Raw genomic sequence first — 26,244 nt, 5'->3', positions numbered from 1 at the left:
CTTCTGCCATCAATTATTAATAAGAATTTTCTTTTGTGTTTGTTCTTTCCATAGAATAAGACATAGATAAGAAATAGGAAATTAAAGAACATAACAGTTACATATCTTAAGATTAAAATACAATTCAGGAAAGCTAGTAATTGCGAGTCTCACAAATTCCTTTTAATAAAAAGATAAGCCAACAATAAAATCAATAACTACAAGCTAATAAAAATAATCTTTAAAATCAGAATCATACATGATGTATTTCAATTCAGAAGCAAAAAAACCCAATTAACATAGTAATTTAAAAAAATATGAATTGCATAATGTTTGAAGACTAAGTACTTCCACAACTATGAGCTATTTATGATCATTGAAGCAACTGTTTCAATTTCTAAAATATTCAGGAAATTCAGGAAAGCAGCTAGTAATTGTGAGTCTCACAAATTCCTTTTGATAAAAAGATAAGCCACAATAAATTCAATAACTACAAGCTAATACAAATAATCTTTAAAATCAGAATCATACATGATGTATTTCAATTCAGAAGCAAAAAAAACCCCAATTAACATAATTAAAAGAATGAATTGCATAATGCTTGAAGACTAAGTGCTTCCACAACTATGAGCTATTTATGATAATTGAAGTAACTGTTTCAATTTCTAAAATATTATACAAAAGTCAGAGTTTAACTATGTAACATTGTGTATGTATGCATATAAAGAAGTTTCACTTAGGTCTTGTGTACTGATTCGGCTATAAAAATTACTAGGCTTTTATTTAAATGTTTGATAATTGTGCCCTATTGATATTTTTAGAATTGCTGTGGCCATTTGTATTTTAGACAGTTTAAAAGTACTAATTACTTGCTTTATTAAAATATATTTAAAGACAATTTTCTATTATAGAAATATAGATTGGAGCACACAAGGCAGTAGACAATACTTTCTTGGAAAGATAAATCTCTCAAGTGTGAATTTGTTCTTCATCAGTGTAGAACAGGTTGATTTTTGTTTCTGTTGCCTGTTAAATAAATAAGAGAAGAAGTTGATTGAAATTATTATTTTTGAATTACAGAAGTTTTAGTATTCATTACATTTCTGATCTGTTCAATAACTGGAATTATTGCCACCAATTAGTTAATTAAGCATCAATAAAACAATAAATGCGTTGATAGTGCTGAAAAGAATACACATATTAAAGCTACTCTGCTGGTTGATGTATATATCAAACTAATTCCCCAGGCCCAAGTTGTTAATATTTATGGAAGATACTTGAAAGTACTCACTTTCTTTAAAAGGTGTTTTGGGAGCAACATTTTCCTTGCTAGGATGCTGAAAAGCTTTAGAAGGATCAAACCGTTTAATACCCTGAATTTCATTAATTTGATCTTGGAGCTCTCCCCTTGTTTGTTTTTCCTTTGCTACTTGGGAACGCAACTTTAATAATTCCTAAAAGAAAAAAAATCCCAATGCAAGATGAATTCCAGATATTACAAACATGACAATTTATGTCCCCCAATCAATCCCACCAAAAAGATGAGTGATATTGTTTATGATAGACATGTCAAACTCGCAAACGTCACATGACATCGCGTGACGTATCAGAACTTTTTCCCCATTGCCGGCAATGAGGTGGGTGCAGTTTCATCGTACATTGTATGGTCTATATAGTATGAGACGGTTTTTAATTATCACTTCTACCCTTCCTAATTCTAATCCACAGTTTCAGGCATATATTACAAAGTGTTCAAATTCCTGATGGATGAATGGCCTATCCCTTGTTTTTGCTTTTATTCTCCTTCAGCTAGTAAGTATCATGGCTAGTGTTTGATGATTAATTTGAGGAATATGTTCTTTTTCCTCCCATAAATGTTGCTAGCTGCTGTCCTTGATCCCCATTTTTCTACTCACTTCTACCAACTATGGGTCTTATCACCACTAAAGTTCCATGAATGTTGGCTTTTACTCCCTGCTAATTGATGGGGATGAAAGAATCTCTATCTTTAACTTGTTTGATTGTTTCATGGCTGTTTAATATATAGTTGTTTGTGGGGGAAATTGCACGCAGCAAACTGCCATGCTTCCCCCCCCCCCCCCAACAAACCTCATAACCTTTTAATACCCTTTGTCCCAATGAAGCAGCCAGGTCATCCCCTTTTGACTTAATACCTCACCTACCTAAATAGATAATATGCTTAAGTTACTTCCTATCTCTTCCTGCCTTTGTTAGTTCTTTCTCCTTTTGATCTATCTGTATTTGTTTTTACCTGATCTCTGATCAGGTAATACAGTATGTTACTAGAAAATAGTTGCTTATACGAAGGAATTTTCCAATGAAGAAACTTTATGTCAGCATCTAATGGTTAAACTTATGAATGTAAAATGTCAGCATTTAATGATAAAAGCCTATGTATGTAAAAAGTATATAAAAACCAATAAACACACAGAGACTCTCAAGCTGTCTCAAGCTGTGACAAGCAGCTCTGTAGCAGCTTCAAATCTCTGCTCAAGACATGCCTGAGTCTTTTTCTTAGCGTCTTTACAGTTGTTAAATTATATATTAGCAATCCTGGTAGCATAATAGTTAGAATGCATTATTGCAGGCTAACTCTGCCCAATCTGGAGTTCAATCCTGATGGGTCTTAAAGTTGACTCAGCCTTTCATCCTTCTGAGGTTGATAAAATGAGGACCCAGATTGTTGCGGGCAATATGCTGACATTGTAAAACTATGGGGCGGTATATTATTTTAAATGCTGTTCCTAAGTGCTATTGCTAAATAAACATTCTTTACTCACAAAGATAGCAATTTGATAGCATATTTTGAGTTTCTCCCCACCTTAACAGACACATGCAGAGGCACCTTGGTTATTTACATATCCTTTGATATTTCTGTCTCTATCACAGATAAATATAAATCTGTGACCTTCATAGAGTAGCACAGACCTGTTTTAGCTGAGTGTTCTCTTCTTTCAGTTTCATTACATGTTTGATCTTCTGCTTCTGATTCTGATGGCCTAGCAGCTTAGCATAAGCATCACTAATTTTGTTCAGTTCTTCTTGGGTTGCACCATGCTCATTTAGAAGAGCATTTTTCTCTGCCTCATATGCATCTAACTGTTGCTGAAATGCAAAGTAAAACATATGTTGAATCATAGATGACCAGCAAATCTCAAGGGATGTCCCTGTTTGACTTAACAGAATCCACAAGAATGAGAGGGGATGATCCCTTTCTCAGTTATGCCACGTCCTTCACTGTTCAGAAAGGTCCTCCAATCCCCATCTGGTACAATTACCAATGATATAGGAAGAATTACTTTTCTGCCCATGCTTGTGATGAAAAATTGTTCTACCATCAGACTATACTTATGTTTAAATAATAATAATAACTGGAGAAGACACGAACACCTTCAAATAGACATAGAATGACTGTGGCAAAGAAAGTAAAGGTAGTACCAATAGTAAATAGGCTACTTGAGCACAATCCTAGAACAACTGGAGCACCACTTGATTATCTTTGTTCAAGTAGTGTCACCACAAAATTACCATCAGTCAATTGCAAAAGGCAGCTTTACATAGAACAGTTTACATCCTGTGATACCTTTAACATTATCAATCAACATCTGCCTATTCCATGCCTTTGGAAATGATTTGATAGGTGGATAAAAATGCCAAATCCAGACTGAACATCTGATTGACTGTGCAACTACTGTATAATAACTAATTCACTGCAAGTGCCATCCATCAATACAGGGTATTTCTTATATTAAAACTATGGGAGCATCTAAAGACATAGTTAAAAATCCAGGTTGATTTTGGAGTTCCAAAATAGTAAATTATCAAAAACTGCCCAAGCCCATCAGTGCTTATTAAGGACTAACCTGAAAAGGTTTTACTTTATTATATAGGTCTTCATAGAGCACACGCCAAGTTTTTATATTTTTTTTGTAATCTGCTCCTATTTTTTCTGTAATGGTTTTCCTAGAAATAAAAAAATATTGGAAATGCAATTAAGTCTTCTAAATATCTCTATTTATGTAGACAGCCATTCTCTCTGGGACCATATTCTTTTAGAGCACCACATCCTAATGGATGGGATAACACAATGTTTTCCCTTTTGGAGGTTTTTTTCATTTAATTAATATATTTATATTTTTCTTTATACCGTATTTCCCCCAAAATAAGACCCGGTCTTATATTTTTTTTGCCTCCAAAAGAAGCATTAGGTCTTATTTGGGAGGGGAGGTGTTTCCACTGTTTCATCTCACGGCGGCAGCACCAACAACCCCATCCAAAAGGAGTCCACGTGGTTTCCGCTGGCCCCACTATTTCTGTGGCTGCCCGCCACTGCTTGCACGCATCACCCCCGGCTGCCTTTTTGCTGGCAGAGGCCTTCAGGAAAAGACCTCTGCCAGCAAAACGGAGGCAGGGTACGAGGCGAGGCAGGTGTTGAGGCTTGGGAGGCCTGCCTGCAGCGGTCCAGAGACAAGCAGATGCAGAACGCATGGAGCAGGTCCACCCCCCTCGCCCTAGCTTGATTTTTCTCATGCAACCAGACAGTGGGACTGAGTGGGCGGGGCCTTAACTAAGGCTTATTTTGGGGATAGGACTTATATTAGGCCACACGTAAAAATCAAGCTAGGACTTATTTTGGGGATAGATCTTATTTTGGGGGAAACACCGTATGCAAAAGTTTCTCAAACCAGTTTACAATAAAATGTCTGAACAGGCTTTGGAAATCCTGCCAATTTCTGTTAAAGTATATAACTCCTTCACCTTAGAAGCATTTGAATGGTAGAACCTTTCCAAAAACGGGACAGTAAGGGATTGTTTTAATGCATGGACTGTGATAATATTAACTATATTCTACTAAATGTAATATATATGTAAATTAAATCAAAATTAGTTTTTATTTATTGTGCCATATTTTTATCTGGGATTTTGGGGAAATAAGAACAATTAAAAGTCATCCAAAGGCTAACTTTATATTTTACTTGAAAAAAAATGGGGCATTGCTGACAAAAAAGTCCCAGGTTGCTCACCACTGCTCTAGTGCCTAGAATGTGATTTCTTTTTTAATGTGAACATACTCACTTCTTTTTCTCCCAAATACTCATAAGTATTTTCATCTGAAGTTCCCATGCAAGATATCTGAAACTCACCTTTCTGTTTCAAGTTTTTTGTTCAGTTCTTCACTTTGCTGCTCTAGTTTGGCTTGTAGATTAGCAATTTGCATAGTGCTCGATTCCTTGATTCTTTCTATTTCTGCATCTTTTAGTGCTATTTTTGTCTGACTGTCAAGAAGCATCCTTAAAATAAAGGGAGGAGAATTAAAATGAGAAATTCTCAGTAATTTTAAGGATGGTTGGAAATAGGCAAAGTTTTAGCCTAAAAGAAGAATGTGCTACATGTGCCATAAATGGGCAAAAGATAGGTTGCTACCTGAATCAGAAAACCATAAAAATAATCACACTGTGTAAATTATACTGCTAAAATTAATATAGTTAAAACATCTTTTCAGAAAAAGACTGTGATAATAGACAAAACAAATTGTTTAATTCCAAATGTTTGTTGTGTCTTTTGATAATGCACCCTGGATGTTGGGTGTAAATCCTAGGATTTTTTTGTTTGTTTGTTTTTCTATTAAAACAAATCCTACAGTCTAAAATCTGCTACTTTTATGCTGATCTAAATGTTTTTGCTATTGAAATCATTGTAGATATTAATTTAGCAATATAAGATTTACAGATTTACTGCAGAGCTGGAGGTGAAAGGAGAGACATACTTTTATAAAATTCCCACGCAACCTGCAAACTTTCTGGTTGAATCAAAAGACAGAAAATCTTCTCCAAGTAATTTATTCTCTCTTAAACTAATCTAAAATAAACCAGATAGAAAGAGGAACTTCCTATAAACTAGCATTTTGATGGAAATTACATAATTCTAAGCCGTCAGAAACCAGAACACAACAGAAGAAAATATTGGGAGAAAAGTCCCAATCATAATCACAGCAGTTTGACAATAGAATCAGTTAGGGTGAGAGGAATGTGAGTCTCTCTTCACTGAATATATAATGGGGACTGGATATCCAATTGTCATTGATATTTTAATTTGAATTGCTATATAAAGAAAGATGTTGGACTTGAGGAGCTAGAACTAGATTGTCTCTTTCCATTATCTGATTCTATAAATGCCACAAAACACCAAACACCAAACGCAGTCTTTGCAGTCAAGTCTTCTTGGCAAAATTTCCTAACTGTCCATACCTCATATAATCTTCTTTTGCTTGGTCTTTAGCATGCTGTTCTTCTTGCATTTCATGAGTCACATTCTGGACTGCCCTATTCATTTCAGTTAATCTCTCCTCTAAAATAACTTTGTCTTGTTTCAGGCATGTAATCTCTTCAGCCATGCAGACTTTGTAACTAAGAAAGATTTTAAAAGTTTATATTTCTTTTGAGTTGTGCATAGTACTCGTCATCTTTATGTTAAGCTTTTGCCCACCATCCAGATACAAAGCTCATGTATGACAGGTTGTACTAGGACAGTGATGGCGAATCTTATTTATCACTGGGTGCCAGGTGGGCGTGGCTGCGGTGGTCATGGCAGACTGGGTGGGCGGGGCCAGGGCAGTGGGGACCAGTCCTTCGCCATCTCTGAGGCACAGCACGTTTACCCAGAGAGGGCTCTGAGTGCCACCTCTGGCACACGTGCCATAGGTTCACCACCACTGTACTAGGAGAAAGAAACAATAAGAGTTTGTTCATTTTTAAAGTAAAATTTGTTCACTTCAGTGAATCTTTGCTACCTAAAGCAAGGAAACACAGTGCAAGAAGGTGATCTGTTTCTATACCAGGGGTGTCAAACTCAATTTCATTGAGGGCCGCATCAGCATTGCGGTTGCCCTTAGCGGGCTGGGTGGGTGTGACCAGGGTGGGTGCAGCCTACAAGGTGGGCATGGATGGAGTGTGGCCTACCGGGTGGGCATGGCCAGCTCTACATCATTCACGTCAAGGGTGCCTGTGGGAGCCTGGGCAGGAGTGGGATAGATCTGAGGGTCTCTGGCAGAAGGGGCAAGCGCCAAAGCATGGTCCATTTCACCATTCCTCACAAAGGGTGACACCTCCCCAGCATGCACCCAGGGGGCGGGGCTGACACAGCAGGGGATGGTTCCTCACTGTTGCCAGACGATCTTGTGGAGCTAAGACTGAATGTGTTTCAGCATAGATGGCCACCACAAAATTGTATATTGGCTCCTGTCCGGCCTGGGCCAGGGCCATGGCAGCGGGGGCCGTTCCCTCACTGTTTCCAGGATGGCTTCGCGGGCCACATGAAACCACTTCGCAGGCCACATCCGGCCCTCAGGCCTTCTGTTTGACATGTCTGTTCTATACAGTCACTTTGAAACAGATGACTAGTTCCAGACTAATGAAAGACAAGAGTTCCCAATACTAAACAATTAAGATCTTGCCAATCCTTCTATGCCATGGTATTGACATACTTTTCAAATTCAGTGGTGGACTCTCCAAATTTAAACTGGAGCTGGTTATATTTCTCTTGCAGCTTTTCTATGGTACTCTTGTGTGATGCAGCCAATTCTTCCAACTCTGCACTTTTCCTGCACAAATAATATTCAACAGTTAATATTTTAGTACTCCAAAAGCTACTGATTGAACTGGAAGGTACAAACAAGAGCATAGGGGACTCAGGAATTATTATTTTATGTTTAATTTAATTAGCTCTAATTAAATAGATGGAAATGGGGGACCTCTGGAAATATCTATTCTGAAAGTCCAAAAATAGTCTGAAACATTTGGGCAATATAGGAGGATTAAGGATAGAAAAGATAATACAAAATCTTTCAACTCTCATCCTTAATTTTCAATAAAAATCTGTTTAATTTAAACCAAAAAAGTTGACATGATTATTTCTTATTCACGTATTTATTCATTTTCTTTCCCTGTGATATAAAACTTTACACTTTGGTAACAACTTTGAAAATCTCCGGGGAGACATGAAGAATTTACAGAAGCCATGTACAAACCTGGGACTTCAAGCCATGCACTACTGGTCTACATTGCCTGCCATTTACGAGAAGGCCATTATCCATTAGTTCATGGCATACCTCTGCTTCTTCAATGGAAAATTATGTTCCTTCTTAGCACATATATCCCAATTCTCTCCAAAGGGAATTTGAACATTCAAAAGAGATCTGAGAATACACACACTTCAAGAAAGAAATCCATTCTATAATCCTATTAGCTAATTGACACAGATAATTTCAATAGGAGCCTCTTTTCTACAAACCTTTGCAGTTTTGCTTCCAGCTGTGATAACTCTTCATTTTGGGATGCATTATCCTGTTCCAAACCCTTTAACAGCTTCTCAACTTTAGCTTCTTTAGTGTGCAATTTATCCAGCTCATCCATGGCTTCTTTCAGTTCTATCTCTAGAATCTCTCTCTCTTTAGCTAACTCCTCTTGGAAATTAAGTAATTTCTGATGCATATCAGCGGAGGTTTCCTGAAGTGCCAACAAAAATACAAATGAAGTGTGGCCATTAACGATCATAAGTTTTTTTCCCCACCTGAAAAATATATTTAACATGAGGAATGAAGCACCAACCTGTAACCTTCACAGATCACAATTTACTCAGGCTTCCCATTTATTTTTTACATTTATATTTATAAAAGCATTTCTCGGCTATCCTGCTTCATTTTAATTTTGCACAGAAGAAAATAATAAAACTGTACACCATCGTGTGAAATGCAAGCGGATGGAGTTTTTCTTCCAAAATCTCAAGATCAAAGTATTACTGTGGAGTGCCATCAAAGATTTTCAGTTTTTCTTCCACACATGAGATAGGAACCCAGACAGCTTTTTCTGGAATGAATACACTCTATAGATTGATTCTGCTTAGGGGAGATGATCCTGCAAATACCTTTATGCCAAGTCATGAAAAGCTGAAAAAATTAAAATCACCACCTTAAACTGGGCTCAGAATCATACTGGTAACCTGTAGCAGAAAATTAACATAAAGGTAACACTGCTAAGGTATTTCCACCTGTTAGTAGTTGGGCTTCTACTTTTTAACCTATTACAACTTCAGAGTCATCTTCAGAAGCAGAGATTATGAATCACCATTGCAAGGTTTATTACTCCAGAAATACCCACAACTGGTGTACCATCTGTTGAAACAGTTATGAATTAAGGGAGGACCCCTATTTCCCCCTTTCTCCTTCAAGGAGTAGATGACCTCATCCCAAACCAATTTAGGGATTGGGATCAAATTTTAACCACAAGTAATAATTCCATCTTTCAGGAATTTGAGCTTGCTTTGACCTATTTGGCCCTTCATAGCCTCTACATGTTTGACCAGGATATCTACGCCATTCCCAAATGTATACTTGAGTGTCATCAGCATAGTGATGAATTTACATCCCAAGCTGACTGATAATATCTCAAAAATCTTATGTAGATATTAAACAGCAGGAATATACAGCCAAGCTCCATGTGGTATAGGGGCTCAACTAAAGAATGGCATCATCCATTCAAATCGGAGCAGAACCATTGCAAAACAATGCTTTCCACTCTAAATCCTGCACGAACCAGAAGGATACCATATCTGAATGCCACTGAGAGGGTCAGAAGGACTGGGAAATGTGAACTCCTTCTTACAGATAGAAAACTATAGAGAATAACTGGACAACGCAGAGAGAATGCTCAGTACATATTAAATTTTACGCATTTATAAATAAATATAACCTATAGTTATCTTAATCTTTTTTTTTACCTTAAAAATCTTCTTTTGCTTTTGATGTTCCTGTTCTTCTATAGAAAGTTTTTCTTTTAAGCATTGTATCTCAGCATTCATAACTCGTTCCTTTTCTTCATATTCATGGAAGCATTTCTCTAAATGAGAATTTTGCTTTTTACATAAGAACTCATATACATACCTATAATTTTATTGCCATTTTCGCATATTTTCTAGACTCCTTGATTATTACTATTACAGGAAAATATCATAGGTTACTCCCTAGAAACTGTTTCATAATTACCTATTATTAGAGCCCAGTGAATACCATCTGAACTACTTAGAAGCTCTCAAATCTGAATTATTTCTTAGAAATGCAATTGACAAAGCAAAAGTGGTTTCCAGAGTGTTTTTTAATATTTTTTCAAAAAAAAAAAAAAAATCCCAGTAAATGTTTGAACATTTTCTATTCAAGCGGTTGGGATCCATCAAAACAGCAACTATTTTTAGAGCACTCTCTCTTTACATTTTTATATCAGGCTATTAAAGGCAAAAAGAGTTCATTTCTTGGCACAACTTCTCAACAAAGTTGAAGTTTACATATCTTAAAGCTGTCTAGGTTGAGAAACACTATTATAGACGGATGCACGTAGAAAGAAGAAAGTTGATGTAATGTTAAATGGATCTCGTAAAAAGAATAAATATTTAGGAATGAGTGTATAACGTTAATGGAAAGGCTAATGGGTTACATCTTTAGACTTAGAAAACTGAATGCATAAACATGCATGCATATGGCTGATCTGATTTCCTTGGGAAATCAATATAGAACCCATTTCATTGACTACTGATGAGTTATCAATGGAACATGATAAAAGTGCCTAACTATGCTGCTTAATATATTCCAAAGCATGTGTAGCCGAATTTTCCTTAAATCCCTTTCTAAGATTCAGGTTAGCATAGAAACCAGTCCACCGCACATGCATTTGGAATGAAACAACACTGAAATCAGTATAACAAAATCATCTGACATATATTCCTGTTATAATTTATATTAATGTGTATTAATACATAATATAGTTAAAAAGGTTTTTAAAATGATATTGCTCTCTGTTGGGCTGGAGATTAGACATTTACATCTAGTAATTCTTTCATCTAATGAAAGGAAGTTTTGATTTTCATTTGTCACGATGGCAAGAAAGAAAATATTTCTCAACCAAGCTTAGAAATAGTTTTCAAAAGTCTAACAAATGATTTATTTTCTTGCAATAATATGCACGCAAACCACATTTTTGGAGTTACCTTTTTGCTCCTCAAGTATTTTGGACTTTCCGTTCAGTTCTTCAGTTTGGGTGGACAGAATAGTTTCTTTCAGATGAAGAGTACTTTCCAATGTTTCGATGTCCTTGTTTTTGGATTCTATTATTTCCTGTAGTTTGACAATATGCAGCTTGTATTTATCATTAACTTGTTCTGCAACATTACTGTTGGAAAGCAAGAAAAATCACTAGTTTTGCCATTATGTTTTTCGATAATTTAGTTGGTAAAAATATATTTCAACTCATTTTCTTCTGTATAATATACAAATTAATTGGAGGGGAGAGTCTTGTATATTGTATCTTCTTTTAAACTTTTCTTCCGAAAAGTAGTCAAGCAGTAATAGCCATATTGTATATAATCACTGAAGAAAACCACAATATCTTCCTTCTGTATCACTCAGCCTTTTTGCTTCTAGTTGAAGTTATAGATTATATCTGTTCTAGCCAATACTTTCACTGACTCTTTAGTTGCATTGTACATAGTAAAATGAGTGTTTCTAATCTTCTTTGGCATCAGGCATCACAGAACAATTTCACAAGCATGGAAAATTGTTCAAAAATAAGTTAAAAGGGTCAAAATCAGTGATGTCACATCCTATCTGATCTTCGTTTGAATTTAGTGCTTTACAGGCTGAATCTTAAAAGACTTAATGTGAAAACTTTGACATATTTGACAATTCCCATAAAGTGATAATGAGTAAAAACAGATGGTTAAATGGATGGACAGGTTTTCTGTTCTAAATTTCTGCAGAAGTCATTTTGAGGAAAGAAGAATTAAAATAGTCACTTCAATCAGTTTATTTTTCTGCTGTCCTTGAGATGTTCAAGATACATGTAGCTTTTATACAAATTATTCCTTTGAAGGGGAAAATGTGAATGCATGCCTCCTATTGTCTTACATGCATATTTAACAATATCGATTTAATCTCTCCCCACTTTACAAGTTTAAAATTAAACACTTAACTAGCAAGGATTTGTTGCCAGTCACCAATATTGATAATATTTGCTATATCTCCCATGGTTCCATATTAGTATGTTAGGATAGCCATTTTGGGAACTGGAGATTCATCCATCACATATAAAACTGTAGCTTGAGAAAATCAGGGTTTGTGAGCAATGTGCCTATCTATAACTTTCATTCATTTAATATGTCTAGACATATGAATATTTAAATATATTTCTATTAGTGGTAGAAAACAAGTCCCATAATTTTTATGCAACATGGCTTCGCCATATTAGGACTGCATATGCATACTTGACTTACCCAAGTTCTACAATACATTCCAGGAGTCTCTCCAAGTCATATTTCTTTTCTGTTGGAGTCTCTGTTTCTGTCCTAAAATAAAGTTTGATCAGAGTATTAAATTTTAGAAAAAGGACAAAATATATCCCAAGCCTCAAGCTGGCAAAAAGGATACTTATGTTTAATTAACACCTTGTCAAGACTGAACTGGTCCATTCAGACCCCAAAAGCCCCCAGGCACAGATTGAGTAGCTCAGCAGTTTTTCATGTCCAACTGACATAAAGATGAAGCTAAGGATACCAAACCCAAAATATGTTCTTACCAAACTACATTTCATTAGAGTTAATAAAAATAGCTGGTACTTGACAATTCATGAGATAACTTACAATTCTTCAGGCTGGGCTAGTTTTTCTTCCATAGTTCCTTGGACTTCATTTAATTTAATTTCCATGCCTCCATTTTTAACAGGAACCATCTAAAATTGCATCAAGAAACATTATACAGTGGCTTATTATGAGAGGGATTATGATTGTCCTAAACTTTCTTTAAGCCGGGAAAAAAGTATGAAAAATAAAACATTACTAGTAATAGTTCTTCATATTCTCTAGGGAAAAATGTACGCCTAATATACTATCTTGTGATACTTGAAATTTTTTTAAGTGAAAAAATGTAATCCACATTGGTAATTTAACATACCTTTTTTGAGTTCATTTTGTTCCTAAGCTTCATTAATTCTAAATAGAGATTGTGCATTTTCTTCTGGGTTTCATCTTCCAAACACTAAAAAATTACAGAAGGCAGAGCAATTTTATTATTACATTTTACTTAGGACACTACACAAGAAAAGATGACATTTTCACATCTGATTTCAATGGGAAAAGATAATCATATGCCGGACTTCCAGTTTGCGCTCGTAGTGCATGGCCGTATGAGAGCGGACTTCCACTCCCTTGGCTAATTTTGCCCTGCCAGGGGGACCCTAGATGGGTCCGAAGTCATCCTGGAGAGGTGACTGTGAAGGAGGGGCGCCCCATTGATCACGAAGCAACGGCAATCACTTCGTTTGATCTGGGGAAAGCCCTCTGAGCCCAACAGGAGAAAGGCTAGCCGCATGCCAGCGTCTAGGCCAAGCTACTGCAGCTGAAGTCCAAGAGCACTACCAAGAACAATGGTGAACAGCATGCTTGGAACTGGTAAGAGTATTTGATCTTCTCTCCCTTATTTTACAACCAGTCCCTGGGAAAGATCCCCAAAGCAAACAACCTCCAAAAGTGAGGGGAGGGGACTACATTCCCATTCCCCCATAGACAGAAGCAGCGAATTAATCTTAAGGAGAAAAGAACCTTATTAAAATTAAATTCAAAATACTATAATCTGATCAAACTTAGAAACTAAAATAAACTGGTAAGATTATATTCTAAAGGATTTTGACTGAATTACATTAAAAAAAGAAAAATAAGAACTTTTTGTCTGAAAGAACTGGAAAATAAATATTTGCTGACAATGAGAATACAGCACATTAAAGACAATGCCCAGAAACAAACAAAACAAAATCTGTTCCCATGAACTCTAATAACCTTTAAAAAGATAGTTGCTAAGGAACAGAGAAGAGATTGCATACTGGGCTGGCTATAATATTGGAAAGTGTTTGAAGAAAAAGAAATACTTTGATTGTGGTTTAAATTTATGAACTGTTTAAAAACTTTGATCTATGATAAATTATTGAGAAGGGAAGTTACAGGAAGGATTTAAGCTGGCTAAATACATTGAATTGACAATTGACTCCTGAAAGAAAGAATTGTTATAAAATATTGATTTTACTGAAACCTTGACAACTGAAAAGTACGGTGGATTACAAAAATTATATATAAAAACAAGAACTATACAAAATTGGACAGTATGGATTTTGAGTTTCAGTTAGCTTGACAAGGCTAATTACAGACACTATGGCATTTATGACAGACTACTTGAAAGGGGGAGACAACATGGATATGACATACTGTGCAAAAAATGATAGGAAACCACACTTAATATTCACTCCTGAAAGATTTAGCCTGAAAGATCAAAGACCTTTAGAAACATTTCAAGACAAGACAAATACTTTCCAAGCCAAAATTTGTGCAATACTACGACAGATACAAAGTACAATAGACTTAAACCACGAGGAGTTTAAACATAACTTTGATACTATAAGGCAGTGGTGGTGAACCTATGGTACGGGTGCCAGAGGTGGCACTCAGAGCTCTCTCTGTGGGCACACGTGCCGTTGCCCCAGCCTTGCCTCCCCCCGCAACTCTCTCACCAGCAGCCTCCCTGGAGGAGAGTCACCCCCCGAGCGTGGCCCATACAGAGCAATGCAGCCAAGGACATGGCAGCCAGGCAGCGTAGACAAGACTCTGCCCTCATGCCCCATCACGCACAGTTGATTCTGCGAGGCACGGGCAGAAGGCGTGGCCATGGCGCTGCTGGCGATCTGCAGCAGGCCCTGGAGGCGGGGTAGGGGCGGGGGTGGAGTGGGGATAGGCCCAGTTTTTAGGCACTCTGTTTCTAAAAGATTCAACATCACTGCTATAAGGGAATATACTTCTAACTTAAATCTACAATCAAAAAACATCCAAAGAATGATGGTAAAGAATGAACAAACAAACCTTCTTTCATGACATTTAATATAAATTGCTACAAAAATGCATTTTTGTGTATTTTAAGTATATAGGTACTTCTCACTTAATAACCACAATTGGGACTCACAACTCCATCGGTAAGCAGCACGGTCATTAAGCAAGACATCATATAATGATAAACAAACTTATGACTTCAGTTTCACTCTGGTTGTTAAGCAAATTCACCACAGCAATCGCTATATAAGACCACAACTTGCAGTTTTACTGCTGTCTTCTTCATTGACTCTGCTTGTTGGAAATTGGCTGTGAAGCTCACAAATCATGTGACTGCAGGACACTGTGATGATAAGCAAAGCACCTGGAGTTGATTGCATGATCATAAATGCAAGGAACGATTGTTACTTTTGTAAAACCATTGTAACTTTAAACGGTAACTAAATAGGACAGTTAAGCAAGGATTACCTGTATAAAGCATCTATCTTCACAGAATAGAGACCATTACAAATCTATGTTACATTTTAACTTCCAACTATAAATGCAGGAGCCCATCATTATCCCACCCAAAAAAGGTGTTCTAATGCCTTTAAAAGAGAGCTATCGATATGCACCTTCGTTTTGAGCAAGTCATTGCTTTTTCTCAACTCCAAAAGCTGTTTTTCCAGAGAAGCAACATTTGCTAAAATGGTATTTTTCTCCCTGACTGCAGCAGACAGCTTTGATTCAGACTTGGCAAGATCTTCCTCCAGAGCCTGCAATCTTTTATCTTGATGGGCACGTTTTCCAATTAGTATCCGAATCTACACAAACAGGATGAAATTAACTGAAACATTTGATAGAAGGCAAGTCCATCCCTTTATATAGTTTGGCAAAATACACATGAATTTATTCCTAATATAAAACCACTGGATGGTGGTTTCCATTCCTTACATGTTCATTGAAAGAAGTAACCAAATATTCATAAAAAAATTAAATCACAAAACACAGGTTAAGTAAAACAATCAAGAGAAAGTAGTTCATGGACTCTTATAATTTAAAATGTAAATTAAAGCATTTATAACATTATCTTCAATTAGGGGCTAGTTTACCAAGATTAATAATCAAATGTCTGTAAAAAGTGGAATTTTACTGATACCTTATTTATTAAATTTGTAGGCTATTCAATTCATAACATCTCTGGTCAGCATATAACACTGGTTCCTAAACTGAAGGTAAAGACCTCTAAGGGTAATTTAGAAATATAATGAGGGTAATGGAACAATTTATCATTGTCTGTGAGTTGAGGATCCAGTTTAGAACTGCAGCTAAGTCACTTGTGTAAAACAACAGAGTTGAAGAGTCCTTGGTGCTCTCTGACCTTGTTTATTTTCTTGCAGACATTTTATTATCTAAGCTAGGCAACAGTGTTGGTAAGGAGTGTGGTTTACTGCCAATTTATATAGCCATCAATCGACAGATAGACATTAACATCTATAGACTATGCAAGAGACAAACAATCAACCAAAAAGGGAACAAAAAGACTGATGCCTCTCTTCACCAGCAATCAGCACCCAGATCAGCATAGATTAAATCCATATCAGGCCAATAATCAAGTAAACAATACCCCAATCAAGAAACTGCCAAAGAAATCAACAGTAAACAACCCAACCAAAGAATCTCTAAGGCCATCCCACCAACACTGACAGGGCAATCCACTAGAATATAAACTGACAGCAAACCACATTCCTTGCTAGCACTGATGATGTTACCTAGCTTGGGTAATGAAATGCTGTAAGAAAACAAGCAAGGTCAGAGAGCACTAAGGACCTCTCATGTTAACACTGAGCTACAAATATTCTCCTTTATTGGTACAAAAGAGTTTCTTTTTATGGGAGTAATGACATTGTTCAAAACCAGAAAAACAGGTAATTGGGTCAACCGTTTAAAAAACTCTGGCGTACACGTAAAAACAAATAGTTAAGACAAGAAACTATAAGCCCACTTTGCAGAGCTAGCATTAAGATGTATCATCAACTAACGTGTTGATTCCACATCAGACTTAAAAAAATGTTGAATCGTACCTCCTTTTCCAACTCTTTTTGTTTTTTCAGTTCTTTAATGGCAATCAGACTCTTGTCAGGCTTTATTCCTGGGTTTTTTGGCTTTAAAATAAAAACAAAACTAAAGTTAAAACTCTGCAAGTTTGCTTCATAAAGTTACTGACAGTTAAAAATGAGATTTTGCTTTCACTTATTATGAAAACAACATTTGGTCGCACTGACCAATGACCTCTGGCAAGCTCGGGATAGGGGTCATTCCTCTATCCTGGTGCTTCTTGACCTCTTAGCGGCTTTCGATACCATCGACCATGGGGCGGCACCGTATTGCGGTGGTTCTCCTCCTACCTCTCTGACAGGTCGCAGTCGGTGTTGGCGGGCGGACAGAGATCAACCCCTAGGCGCCTCGATCATGGGGTGCCTCAGGGCTCGGTCCTGTCCCCCCTCCTTTTTAACATCTACATGAAACCGCTGGGTGAGATCATTCGGCGACACGGGGTGAGGTATCATCAGTACGCGGATGATACCCAATTGTATATCTCCACCCCGTGTCCTTTCAGTGAAGCAGTCGACGTGATGTGCCGGTGCCTGGAAGATGTGAGGGTCTGGATGGGGGTGAACAGGCTTAGACTCAACCCTGACAAGACCGAATGGCTCTGGGTCTTGCCTCCCAAAGGCCAACTGGATGGTCCATCTTTAGTCCTGGGGGGGGGCAAATTTACCTCCCTCAGTGCAGGCATGCAACTTGGGTGTCCTCCTGGACTCACAGCTAAATTTGGAACAACATCTATCGGCTGTGGCCAGGGGGACCTTTGCCCAGGTTCGCCTGGTGCACCAGTTGCGGCCTTATTTGGACCGGGAGGCTTTACTCACGGTCACTCATGCCCTTGTCACCTCAAGACTGGATTACTGTAACGCGCTCTACATGGGGCTACCCTTGAAGAGCGTTCGGAGGCTGCAGTTGGTTCAGAATGCAGCCGTGAGAGCGATTGTGGGCACGCCAAGGTACGCCCACATGTCACCTATCGTCCGCGAGCCGCACTGGCTTCCTGTGGGTCTCCGGACGCAATTCAAGCTGTTGGTTATCACCTTTAAAGCCCTTCATGGCATAGGGCCAGGTCACTTACAGGACCGCATACTGCCGCACAGTTCCCAGAGACTGGTGAGGTCCCATAGATTGGGCCTCCTTCAGGTCCCATTGGCCAGACAATGTCGGCTGGCGGGCCCTCAGGGAAGGACCTTTTCTGTGGTGGCTCCGACCTGGTGGAATCAACTTCCCCCCGAGGTTCGAACTACTCCCACCCTGCCAGCCTTTAAGAAAGCCATTAAAACTCTCCTGTTCCGGCAGGCCTGGGGCTGATGTCCCCGAGGGGGGAGGGGATATGATCGGACATGCTGTATGAATGTATTTATTTTATTGTTTTATTGTCAGATTATTGTTTTAATTTTGTACGCCGCCCTGAGTCCCTTGGGATTGGGCGGCATATAAATTTTAGAAATAAATAAATAAATACAGCTTGAATGGCCACACTGCTGAGAAACACACCAACCTCTGGGAAAACATACCGTAGATGCATAGTTACACATCTTTAATGACATTTGGTGAAAATAATTTGAAAAATAGTTCCGCAAATTTTAAACTATTCGGTTAAATATGTGAGGTTGGAAACCCCACTTTCATAAAACAATTGTCATAATTATTATGATGCTAAATTGTTTCATTTAATGTGACTAACTGTTTGCTTAACATTCAGATATTACATATTCTACTGTAAATTTAAAAAAACTCCTACTTAGAAAAAAAATGATCTTTCACTCTCTACAAAATAAGGCTAATGGAACATGAAAGAAGAAGAATATGATACTTACTCTTGAACTGAGAGATGGAAGTTTTTTTGTACTTGCTGGGGAAGGTATAGGTTTCATGTTGCTTGGATTTGGCTGAACTCCTACTTCTTCTACAAAAATATAAAATAAAAGGTTTCATTCTCCATCCTAAAGAGTGTAATTTTTCCCCAAATATATTTCAAAGCTATTAACTCAACACTGAAAAATAGACACTATGCAGAAAGCTTGAAACAGAAAATCAGGCATATTATCTATTTGACTTCCAAATGTTAGATTCCAAATCAATGGTGTATATAACAAGCATCACTTGGCAATGAGGCCATTTCAAAAACTAACATTATTATTTGCCCCATTTCCATGCCCCATGAAAGCTTACATGCCAAATGTAAGCATGTCTACAGTTTTATGATGAGATTAATGTGAATCCAAAGAGAAATGCTAATTTGTTAAATGAATAATTCCAATAAATACAGCATAGGATTCCTTTATTCTTAAGCTATTTAGAATAAAGAGACCAACGGGGCTGCTTTGTTTTAACAAAATCATGTTAAATATGAGTTGGCACAATAAAAATGCTGGAATTAGGCAGGGAAATATTTTTGCAAGATTTAATTTATTAAACCAAGATCAATTGAATACACTTACAATAAAATGAAAATGTAAAATTTTTGTGTATGCAAGTGATCTTCAACGTACCACCACAATTGAGTCCAAAATTTCTGCTGATAAGTGAGAGATTTGTTAAGTGAGTTTTGCCCCATTTTATGACCTTTCTTGCCACTGTTGCTAAGTGAATCACTACAGTTGTTAAATTGGTAACTTGGTTGTTAAGTGAATCTGGCTTCCCCATTGACTTTGCTTGTCAAAAGATTGCAAAAGGGGATCATGTGAGTTGGAACTGTCATAAATATGAGTCAGCTGCCAAGGGTCTGAATTTTGATCAGGTGACCATAGCGATGCTGCAACAGTTGTAAATGTGAAAAATGGTCATAAATCACTTTTTCAGTAGCCTTGTAGCTCAAATGGTCACTATATGAACTGTTGTTGAGGACTACCTTATTTAAAAGTAGCATTGTCAAACATAAGCAATTATTTAAATATTTGATTAAAATCCAATTTGTGTAAGATAAAGGTGCTAATGCTATTTAGAATCATTTCAGCAATTTCAAATTAAAAAATAAATGTTCTCAGTATAAGCATTTTTAAATTAGACAATCACTGTACTGCTACATAGTGCATTCTGAATTTTGTTGTTTTCATATTATTTCACTGCCAGGTTGCTAACCAGCTGTGGATGAATCTGTACCATTCTATCTCTTGAGATTAAAAACAACAATCTTGAGTAAAGTTGCCAATCACACTGTATCAATCCTTAGTGTCAACCCTGCTAAAATTGGATGTTCCCACTCTGATAACTGATGAAAATGCAGCCATTTTCTCTTTCTCTTTAACGTGCTTTTTTTGGTATTTAGAATTAGGTGCAGTAAGGGGGGGGTTGGGATGAAAACTCGAGCTCAGCTAGCCATAATAACTCTGTTTTGTGGGAACTCAAGGACAAGCTGATAACATTTTGGCGGCTGGGGAAAAAGCTAATTGGAGAATGTGATTTATGACAGCTAATTGGGGGTGGGAATTGCACTGTTACTTTGTATCTGGGGGAAGGGAATTTTGGGTTCAACTATGTAGTGCCGATACTTTGTTTCCCGAATAAAATGTTCTTTAAGGAAGAATTTTGCCCTGAAGTTCTTTTGATGGATTTCATCTATTGGAACCATGACACTTAGTTTGTCACTCACTGCTTAATTCTTAATTCCTAGAATTTTATAGGAAATAAATCCTACTATGTTTGCTGAGAGTTGTTACAGAGGAGATAAATCAGGAAAGAGATCCCAGTGAATAAGGTGTTATTCAACATCCAGGTGCTACACATGATCAAACTGCAATGTAAATTAGAAATAGACCATCTACAGGCACATGCTTAACATTAAAACAAGTAACCATACATATAAGTAAAAAGATGATAAAGAACTTTGCAAAACCACTGCCATTCATAACCTGGTAACTTACCCATCTGCATCTTGAATCGATGAGACTTTTCAAAAGACACAGGTCCTTTTGATGGGTCTGAAGTTTTGATATCATAAGAGCCTGGTGGTGGGGCACAAGCTAGATATGTGGGTAGGAGACAGATATTAATCAAAGTCAGAGCCCTGTTAAAATTATTTAACTTAAACCCATATCTATTTCATGGTTTTTTTCCTGTTTTCATGGTTCCATTAAATGTAGAATATTTATGAACTCTTAATGAAATGCCCACATCACAAGGAGAGAGGGTAAATTGTATCTGTTCCCAAAAATATATCTTGAGACCTTGATACAATTAGTACTTATTTTCAGTGCTTTTTTTGTAAAAAAAAAAAAAAAAAAAAAAAAGATGCCGGAACTCACACACGTCATACAACCCGCCTTGCCTACCCTACAAGGTTCCATCCCAAAAAGGTGCCGGAACTCTGTTCTGGGCGTTTTATAACAATAAAACCCCTGCTTATTTTAAAGAATACATTATCCTTTTGAATGATCTATCATGGACTATTTGGGAAGAATATTGTTTGACTTTTTTGCCACAAGATTTCAAAAAAATTCTCAAGTTGATGGCACCTCTAAAGAAGTGTTTCTCAATCTTAGAAACTTTAAGATGAGTGGACTTCAACTCCCAACATTATGATCATAAGTCACTTTTTTCAGTATCATTGTAACTTTGAATGGTTTTACACACACACACACACACACACACACACACACACACACACACACATATAATGTCAGTAAAAATACGACTCCTGGGTACGTCCATATCACAAAATAAATCAATTAGATCACCAGGAAAATCCAAATAGGAGAAATTTTAATAAAAACCAAGCTTTCATCGGAAACTTCCGACATCGTCAGGGTTAAAGCCAGTCAATGGGAAAGAACTTATATAAGATCACCAAGCGCCTGCATCCAGCTTCTGGACCGCGTCATTGGTCCCAGCTGATTAGATTGCACTCTAAACGTATCCTTGACACCAGCACCCAGCCCTTTCCTGTTCCTACTTCATACACTCCCATTCACTCCCATACACTCCCATTCACTAATTCTTGGACTAATGGGATCCTCTCCCCCCTTTTTTGTGTGATAACTGTTTCTATACTCCCCTCACCCTCTTGTACACTGTTCACCAATTCTTGGGCTGAGCTGGATCCTCCCCCCTGCACTTGAGAACCCCTAGTGAGGAGAACAATGTGAAAGAGGGTGAGGGGAGCACGGAGACAGTGATCACCCGAAAAAGAGGGGGGAAGATCCAGCTCAGCCCAAGAATTAGTGATGAGGGGGTGAATGGTATCATACGTATAGAAAAGAGGAACAGGAAAGGGTTGGATACTGATGGCAAGGATAGGTCCAGAATACAGCCCAATCAGCTGGGACCAATGACGAGGTCCAGGAGCCGGATGCAAACACTGGTTAATTCTATATAAGTTGTTCCCGTTGACTAGCTTTTAACCCTGACGATGTGGGAAGTTTCTGACAAAAGCTCGGTATTTATTAAATTTTTCCAGTTTGGAGTTTTCATGGTGATCATGATTGATTTATTTTGTGATATACATACATACATACATACATACATACATACATACATACATACATACATATATGAAAATGGCCATTCAAATTATCAGAGAATATATGTACACACACAAAGGCAGTCCTATTTTAAGTCGAGGACTATATCTATATCTATAGAGAGACAGTTCTCAACTTACAATAGGACTTTGTGTGTGTACATATATTCTCTGATACATTTTCTGCAAGGTAACTTTCAAACAGCACTCAATACAAACTGCTGTGTGATCTATTTTTGTGACAATGGAGTGGAAAAAAGGATGCTCAGTGTTTCCAAGGTCTATTCCAGAGGGGATGCTATGCTTCCAGCTGGAAAAAAAACACACACTTTGTTTGATGCGCATACCCCACTGTTATTTGCACACTGACAAGTATTAACAAGCATAACTGTACATTATGTTTGTATTTTTTAGACTCATAGAAAGTCAATTTGATCTAGAAACCAGAAGACCGTGAGTTCTATTTTAGGCACAAAGCCAGCTAGGTGACCTTGGGCTAGTAGTCATTTTTCTTAGTCCAAGGGAGACAATGGCAAAACACTTCTGAAAACCTTGCCAAGAAAATAGCAGGGACTTGTTGAGGTAGAATCCGAGAATTGGACATGATGCAATGGAATAAAAATAGATACTTATTCTTAATTCTTAAAAAACTTAATTCTTAAAAAGAATTATTATTGTTATCATTTTCCCTGATGGTTGGGATAAAAGGGGAAATGGAAGAACTATATATACATTGAAAGTTAGTATCTTTATACATATAGTAGCATAAACTGAAATGAGGCTCCTTTTGAAGACTGTATAGAAATTGATTTTGTGAAGTTTACATTATATGTATGTATTATGTTTGAATTTCAGTGATTCACGCATCAAACCGTCAAGATACACAAGAATAAAAAAATTCAGTACACGAAGTCTACACCAGTTCTTCAGGAGAAAAGTACTGTATATACATACCTTGATATCAATGAGACCCGATCTCATTGGTAGCTTCACATTGCAATGAACATTCAGTTTCGCAGCTACTAAAAGTCTTGGCCCAGCAAATACAAAAATAGCCAGGGAAATGATTGAAGCCTGGGAAATGGGCCCCTCGTCAATCAACAGGGCTGCTGATTTACCACCAGCTTATCAGGTACTTAGGAGTTGAGGACTTAGCAGCACAAGAAAATAACAGCCAATAGCCAGCCAACAACACTCCAATTAATAAAAAGTTACACAACCAGGCACCACATAAATACCATATATAGAATAGCCCACAGCACACATTTCTGGCAGAAAGAAGTTCTGTGAGGATAGACTCCAGCAAGAGTCTGAAACCTCGGAAGATTAAACCTCTGGTCCCGGTGACCAACCCAGATTGGGTCCTATAATTTTCTCTCTCTAGTGTCTAATCCTAGGGGTTCCTTGGCTTGTCAAATAGCTTTGGGAGATGAAACAACTGAAGAGATTATACTGGAAGACCATGAATAAATATGCTCATACCCATGTTTGGGTTTGCACTGTGGTGATAAAAATGGCAACATGCAGTTTCTGCTCTTATTGCATTTTCAGACTCTTGATAGTTCAGGGTGATGTGTTTATTATTAGAGAAAAATGCTCAGAACAATATTATAGATTGCTGTAAAATTCTCCACAGACAAAAATCACTCATACTGATAGTAACATAAATGGGATAACATCTCTCAATTTGATCTGGGATTCTTTTGATTTCATGACTCCAAGAAAAAGAATAAGATCCTCTGCAACATTTTTATTTATTAAATTTATATACCACCCATTTTACCAGCAGGCTGGGTGGCTGAAGCCTGGACTATATGGCTAATTTATTAATGCCTCAGAAAGGAGAAAATACCACCAACCTTGATAGAGACAGTGATAAGCCATCTCTTTTAAACAATATATTGTACACAATTGAGATTTCACAAATTATTGGGAACCCTGATTTCTTCCTTCAGAAGAAACATAATTTCATTTGCAGATTTATTTTGTTAGCAATCTTGTATTCAGTTAGAATTCAAGATATTTCCTGAGATTTCAACTACTAAAGGTACGTTCCAGACTTCTAGAATGTAATTGCACAACTGCTAAGGATTGCATTGGATTTGTGACATTAAAGCAACAGGAAACTCCCTGTTATCTAGCTCTGACCTTACCTTGGCTTGGAACTAATCAGGGTTATATCTGGTTACAATCTGAGTAGGAAACTTCAAGGAATATCAAAGTTGAGAATATTTTTAAAAAATCCAGAATACAATAACAAACCACTTGTAAAGTGTTGCCAATATAACAAATTGAATTCCTCCATGAAATTATCAGGAGTTAAATTCAGCTCCAAAGGGGCTATCTTTACTTTCCTAAATTTCTAACTGGGCCTTTCATTATTGGTTACTATTGAACATGATCGAACCTTTCTATCTATACATTTCCATAACTTTCCATTTAATTCTATTGCTCAGTCAGTTAGTTTACATGAAGACTGGAGAGGTGGGAAAGAACTTAATAAGAACCATTTTTGCATCACTTCCAGAGCTGGATGCACTAAGCCTCCTATTGAAATAGCTTTTTCTTTTTCTTCTGACCCACCAGCAGATGAATGATCTGTTTGATCTCCACCTTTTTCTTCATGAGGTTTGCAATAGTTCACTGTGAAAAGATGAGTGTTTAGAGAGCCAATCAGGTGTCATCTTGTTTTGGCAATGAGCCAATCAGATCACAGTAGGATTCAGTTATTGATGTCATATATTGAAGCTGAGAAGAGGACATTTGTCAGAGTGTTATATGATCGCTATCAAGTTGGTTGGGGTTTCTTGTGTTCTTTCATTTAGTGAGCTTGTAAAACATAAAATTAAAGTAATGGTGCAAAGAGTTGACTAGTTGCCCAGAAAGCTATGTAAAATAGTATTATTAAGTGAACAAGGCTACAATTATTATAAAGAAATTAGAAGAAAAATTGGTGAAAACTTAACCAAGGGTGGCATTTCTACTGTACACTTTTCTCAAAAGGTTTCCACAATTTTGGCCACTACTGTAGATTGATAATAGCTCTATCCTAGTGCATTAGAATGTTACATGTAAGCCAAGCAATTCCAAGATTTTTTCCAACAATGCTTTACTACCCTGTTACTTTGCAACCAATGGTAATGCTGGCTGGCGATAATGGGAATTATAATCCACTTCATTAGGAAAGCTCTGGATTGGGGAAGGCTGTCTTATTACATGATAAAGGAAGGAAATGGTGATATAATGATACCCCAAATATCTCAGGGACGGAACTTCATACAATTTACGATTATTTTGGAGACAAAAGGTTGCACAGAAGTGCAACAAAGTAACGCGGACGGAGAGGTGTTCTCGCGCAAATTTTCCATCCTGTTCGAAAAATATATTTTTAAAAATCTTTTCGTTCAGAAGAGCAACCACAGCCTCTGGAAAAACAAAACAAAACCATTCACTTACTTGGTGCCTCATTGAACCGCTTGATGGGAGCCTTCGGAAACGACATAACCAGCCTGCAACTTCCCACACCCAAAAGGAACAGAACAAATTCAAAAATTGAACAGGATCCCGCCCACTTGAAGGCATGCCCGAATCAGCCAATGGGAGAATTCGACCGGCGAATTGGTCAACAAATCAGGGGTCCACGGTGGAGCTTGCGCCGTAGAAGGGCGGATAGATAATTAGGTATAGATAGGTAAAAGGTAATAGATAATAATAGAGATTGCGAAGCTAGGAATGGTGCGATATGATTTTAGACTCCCATACTGAGTGCAAGGAAATATGAACAG

The 26,244-nt window shown here is 37.3% G+C and overlaps 1 protein-coding gene across 2 annotated transcripts; it reads right to left on the bottom strand.

Annotated features, from left to right (window-relative positions):
* Positions 1-146: 146 nt before the first annotated feature.
* On the bottom strand, positions 147-26,011 carry HMMR (hyaluronan mediated motility receptor). Of its 2 annotated transcripts, none has more exons than XM_039343754.1 (18): positions 25,916-26,011; positions 20,865-20,963; positions 18,819-18,907; positions 16,974-17,054; positions 15,525-15,713; positions 12,992-13,075; positions 12,682-12,770; positions 12,316-12,387; positions 11,035-11,216; positions 9,775-9,893; positions 8,290-8,504; positions 7,484-7,600; positions 6,249-6,407; positions 5,145-5,291; positions 3,864-3,963; positions 2,929-3,105; positions 1,271-1,433; positions 147-1,005 (listed from the first exon to the last, which is right to left on the bottom strand). In XM_039343754.1, exons 1-18 carry the CDS (start codon positions 25,959-25,961, stop codon positions 971-973), a joined length of 2,163 nt encoding a protein of 720 aa, XP_039199688.1. In that variant the 5' UTR covers positions 25,962-26,011; the 3' UTR covers positions 147-970. The 2 variants fall into 2 exon arrangements, with proteins under 2 accessions (XP_039199688.1, XP_039199697.1); XM_039343763.1 differs by lacking the exon at positions 25,916-26,011 and adding an exon at positions 23,414-23,493.
* Positions 26,012-26,244: the final 233 nt, after the last annotated feature.

The sequence above is a fragment of the Crotalus tigris genome, unplaced genomic scaffold, assembly GCF_016545835.1.
Source record: "Crotalus tigris isolate CLP2741 ecotype Arizona unplaced genomic scaffold, ASM1654583v1 scf7180000017551.9496454, whole genome shotgun sequence".
Taxonomy (NCBI): Eukaryota; Metazoa; Chordata; class Lepidosauria; order Squamata; family Viperidae; genus Crotalus; species Crotalus tigris.
This window is presented reverse-complemented; position numbering and strand designations above follow the sequence as displayed.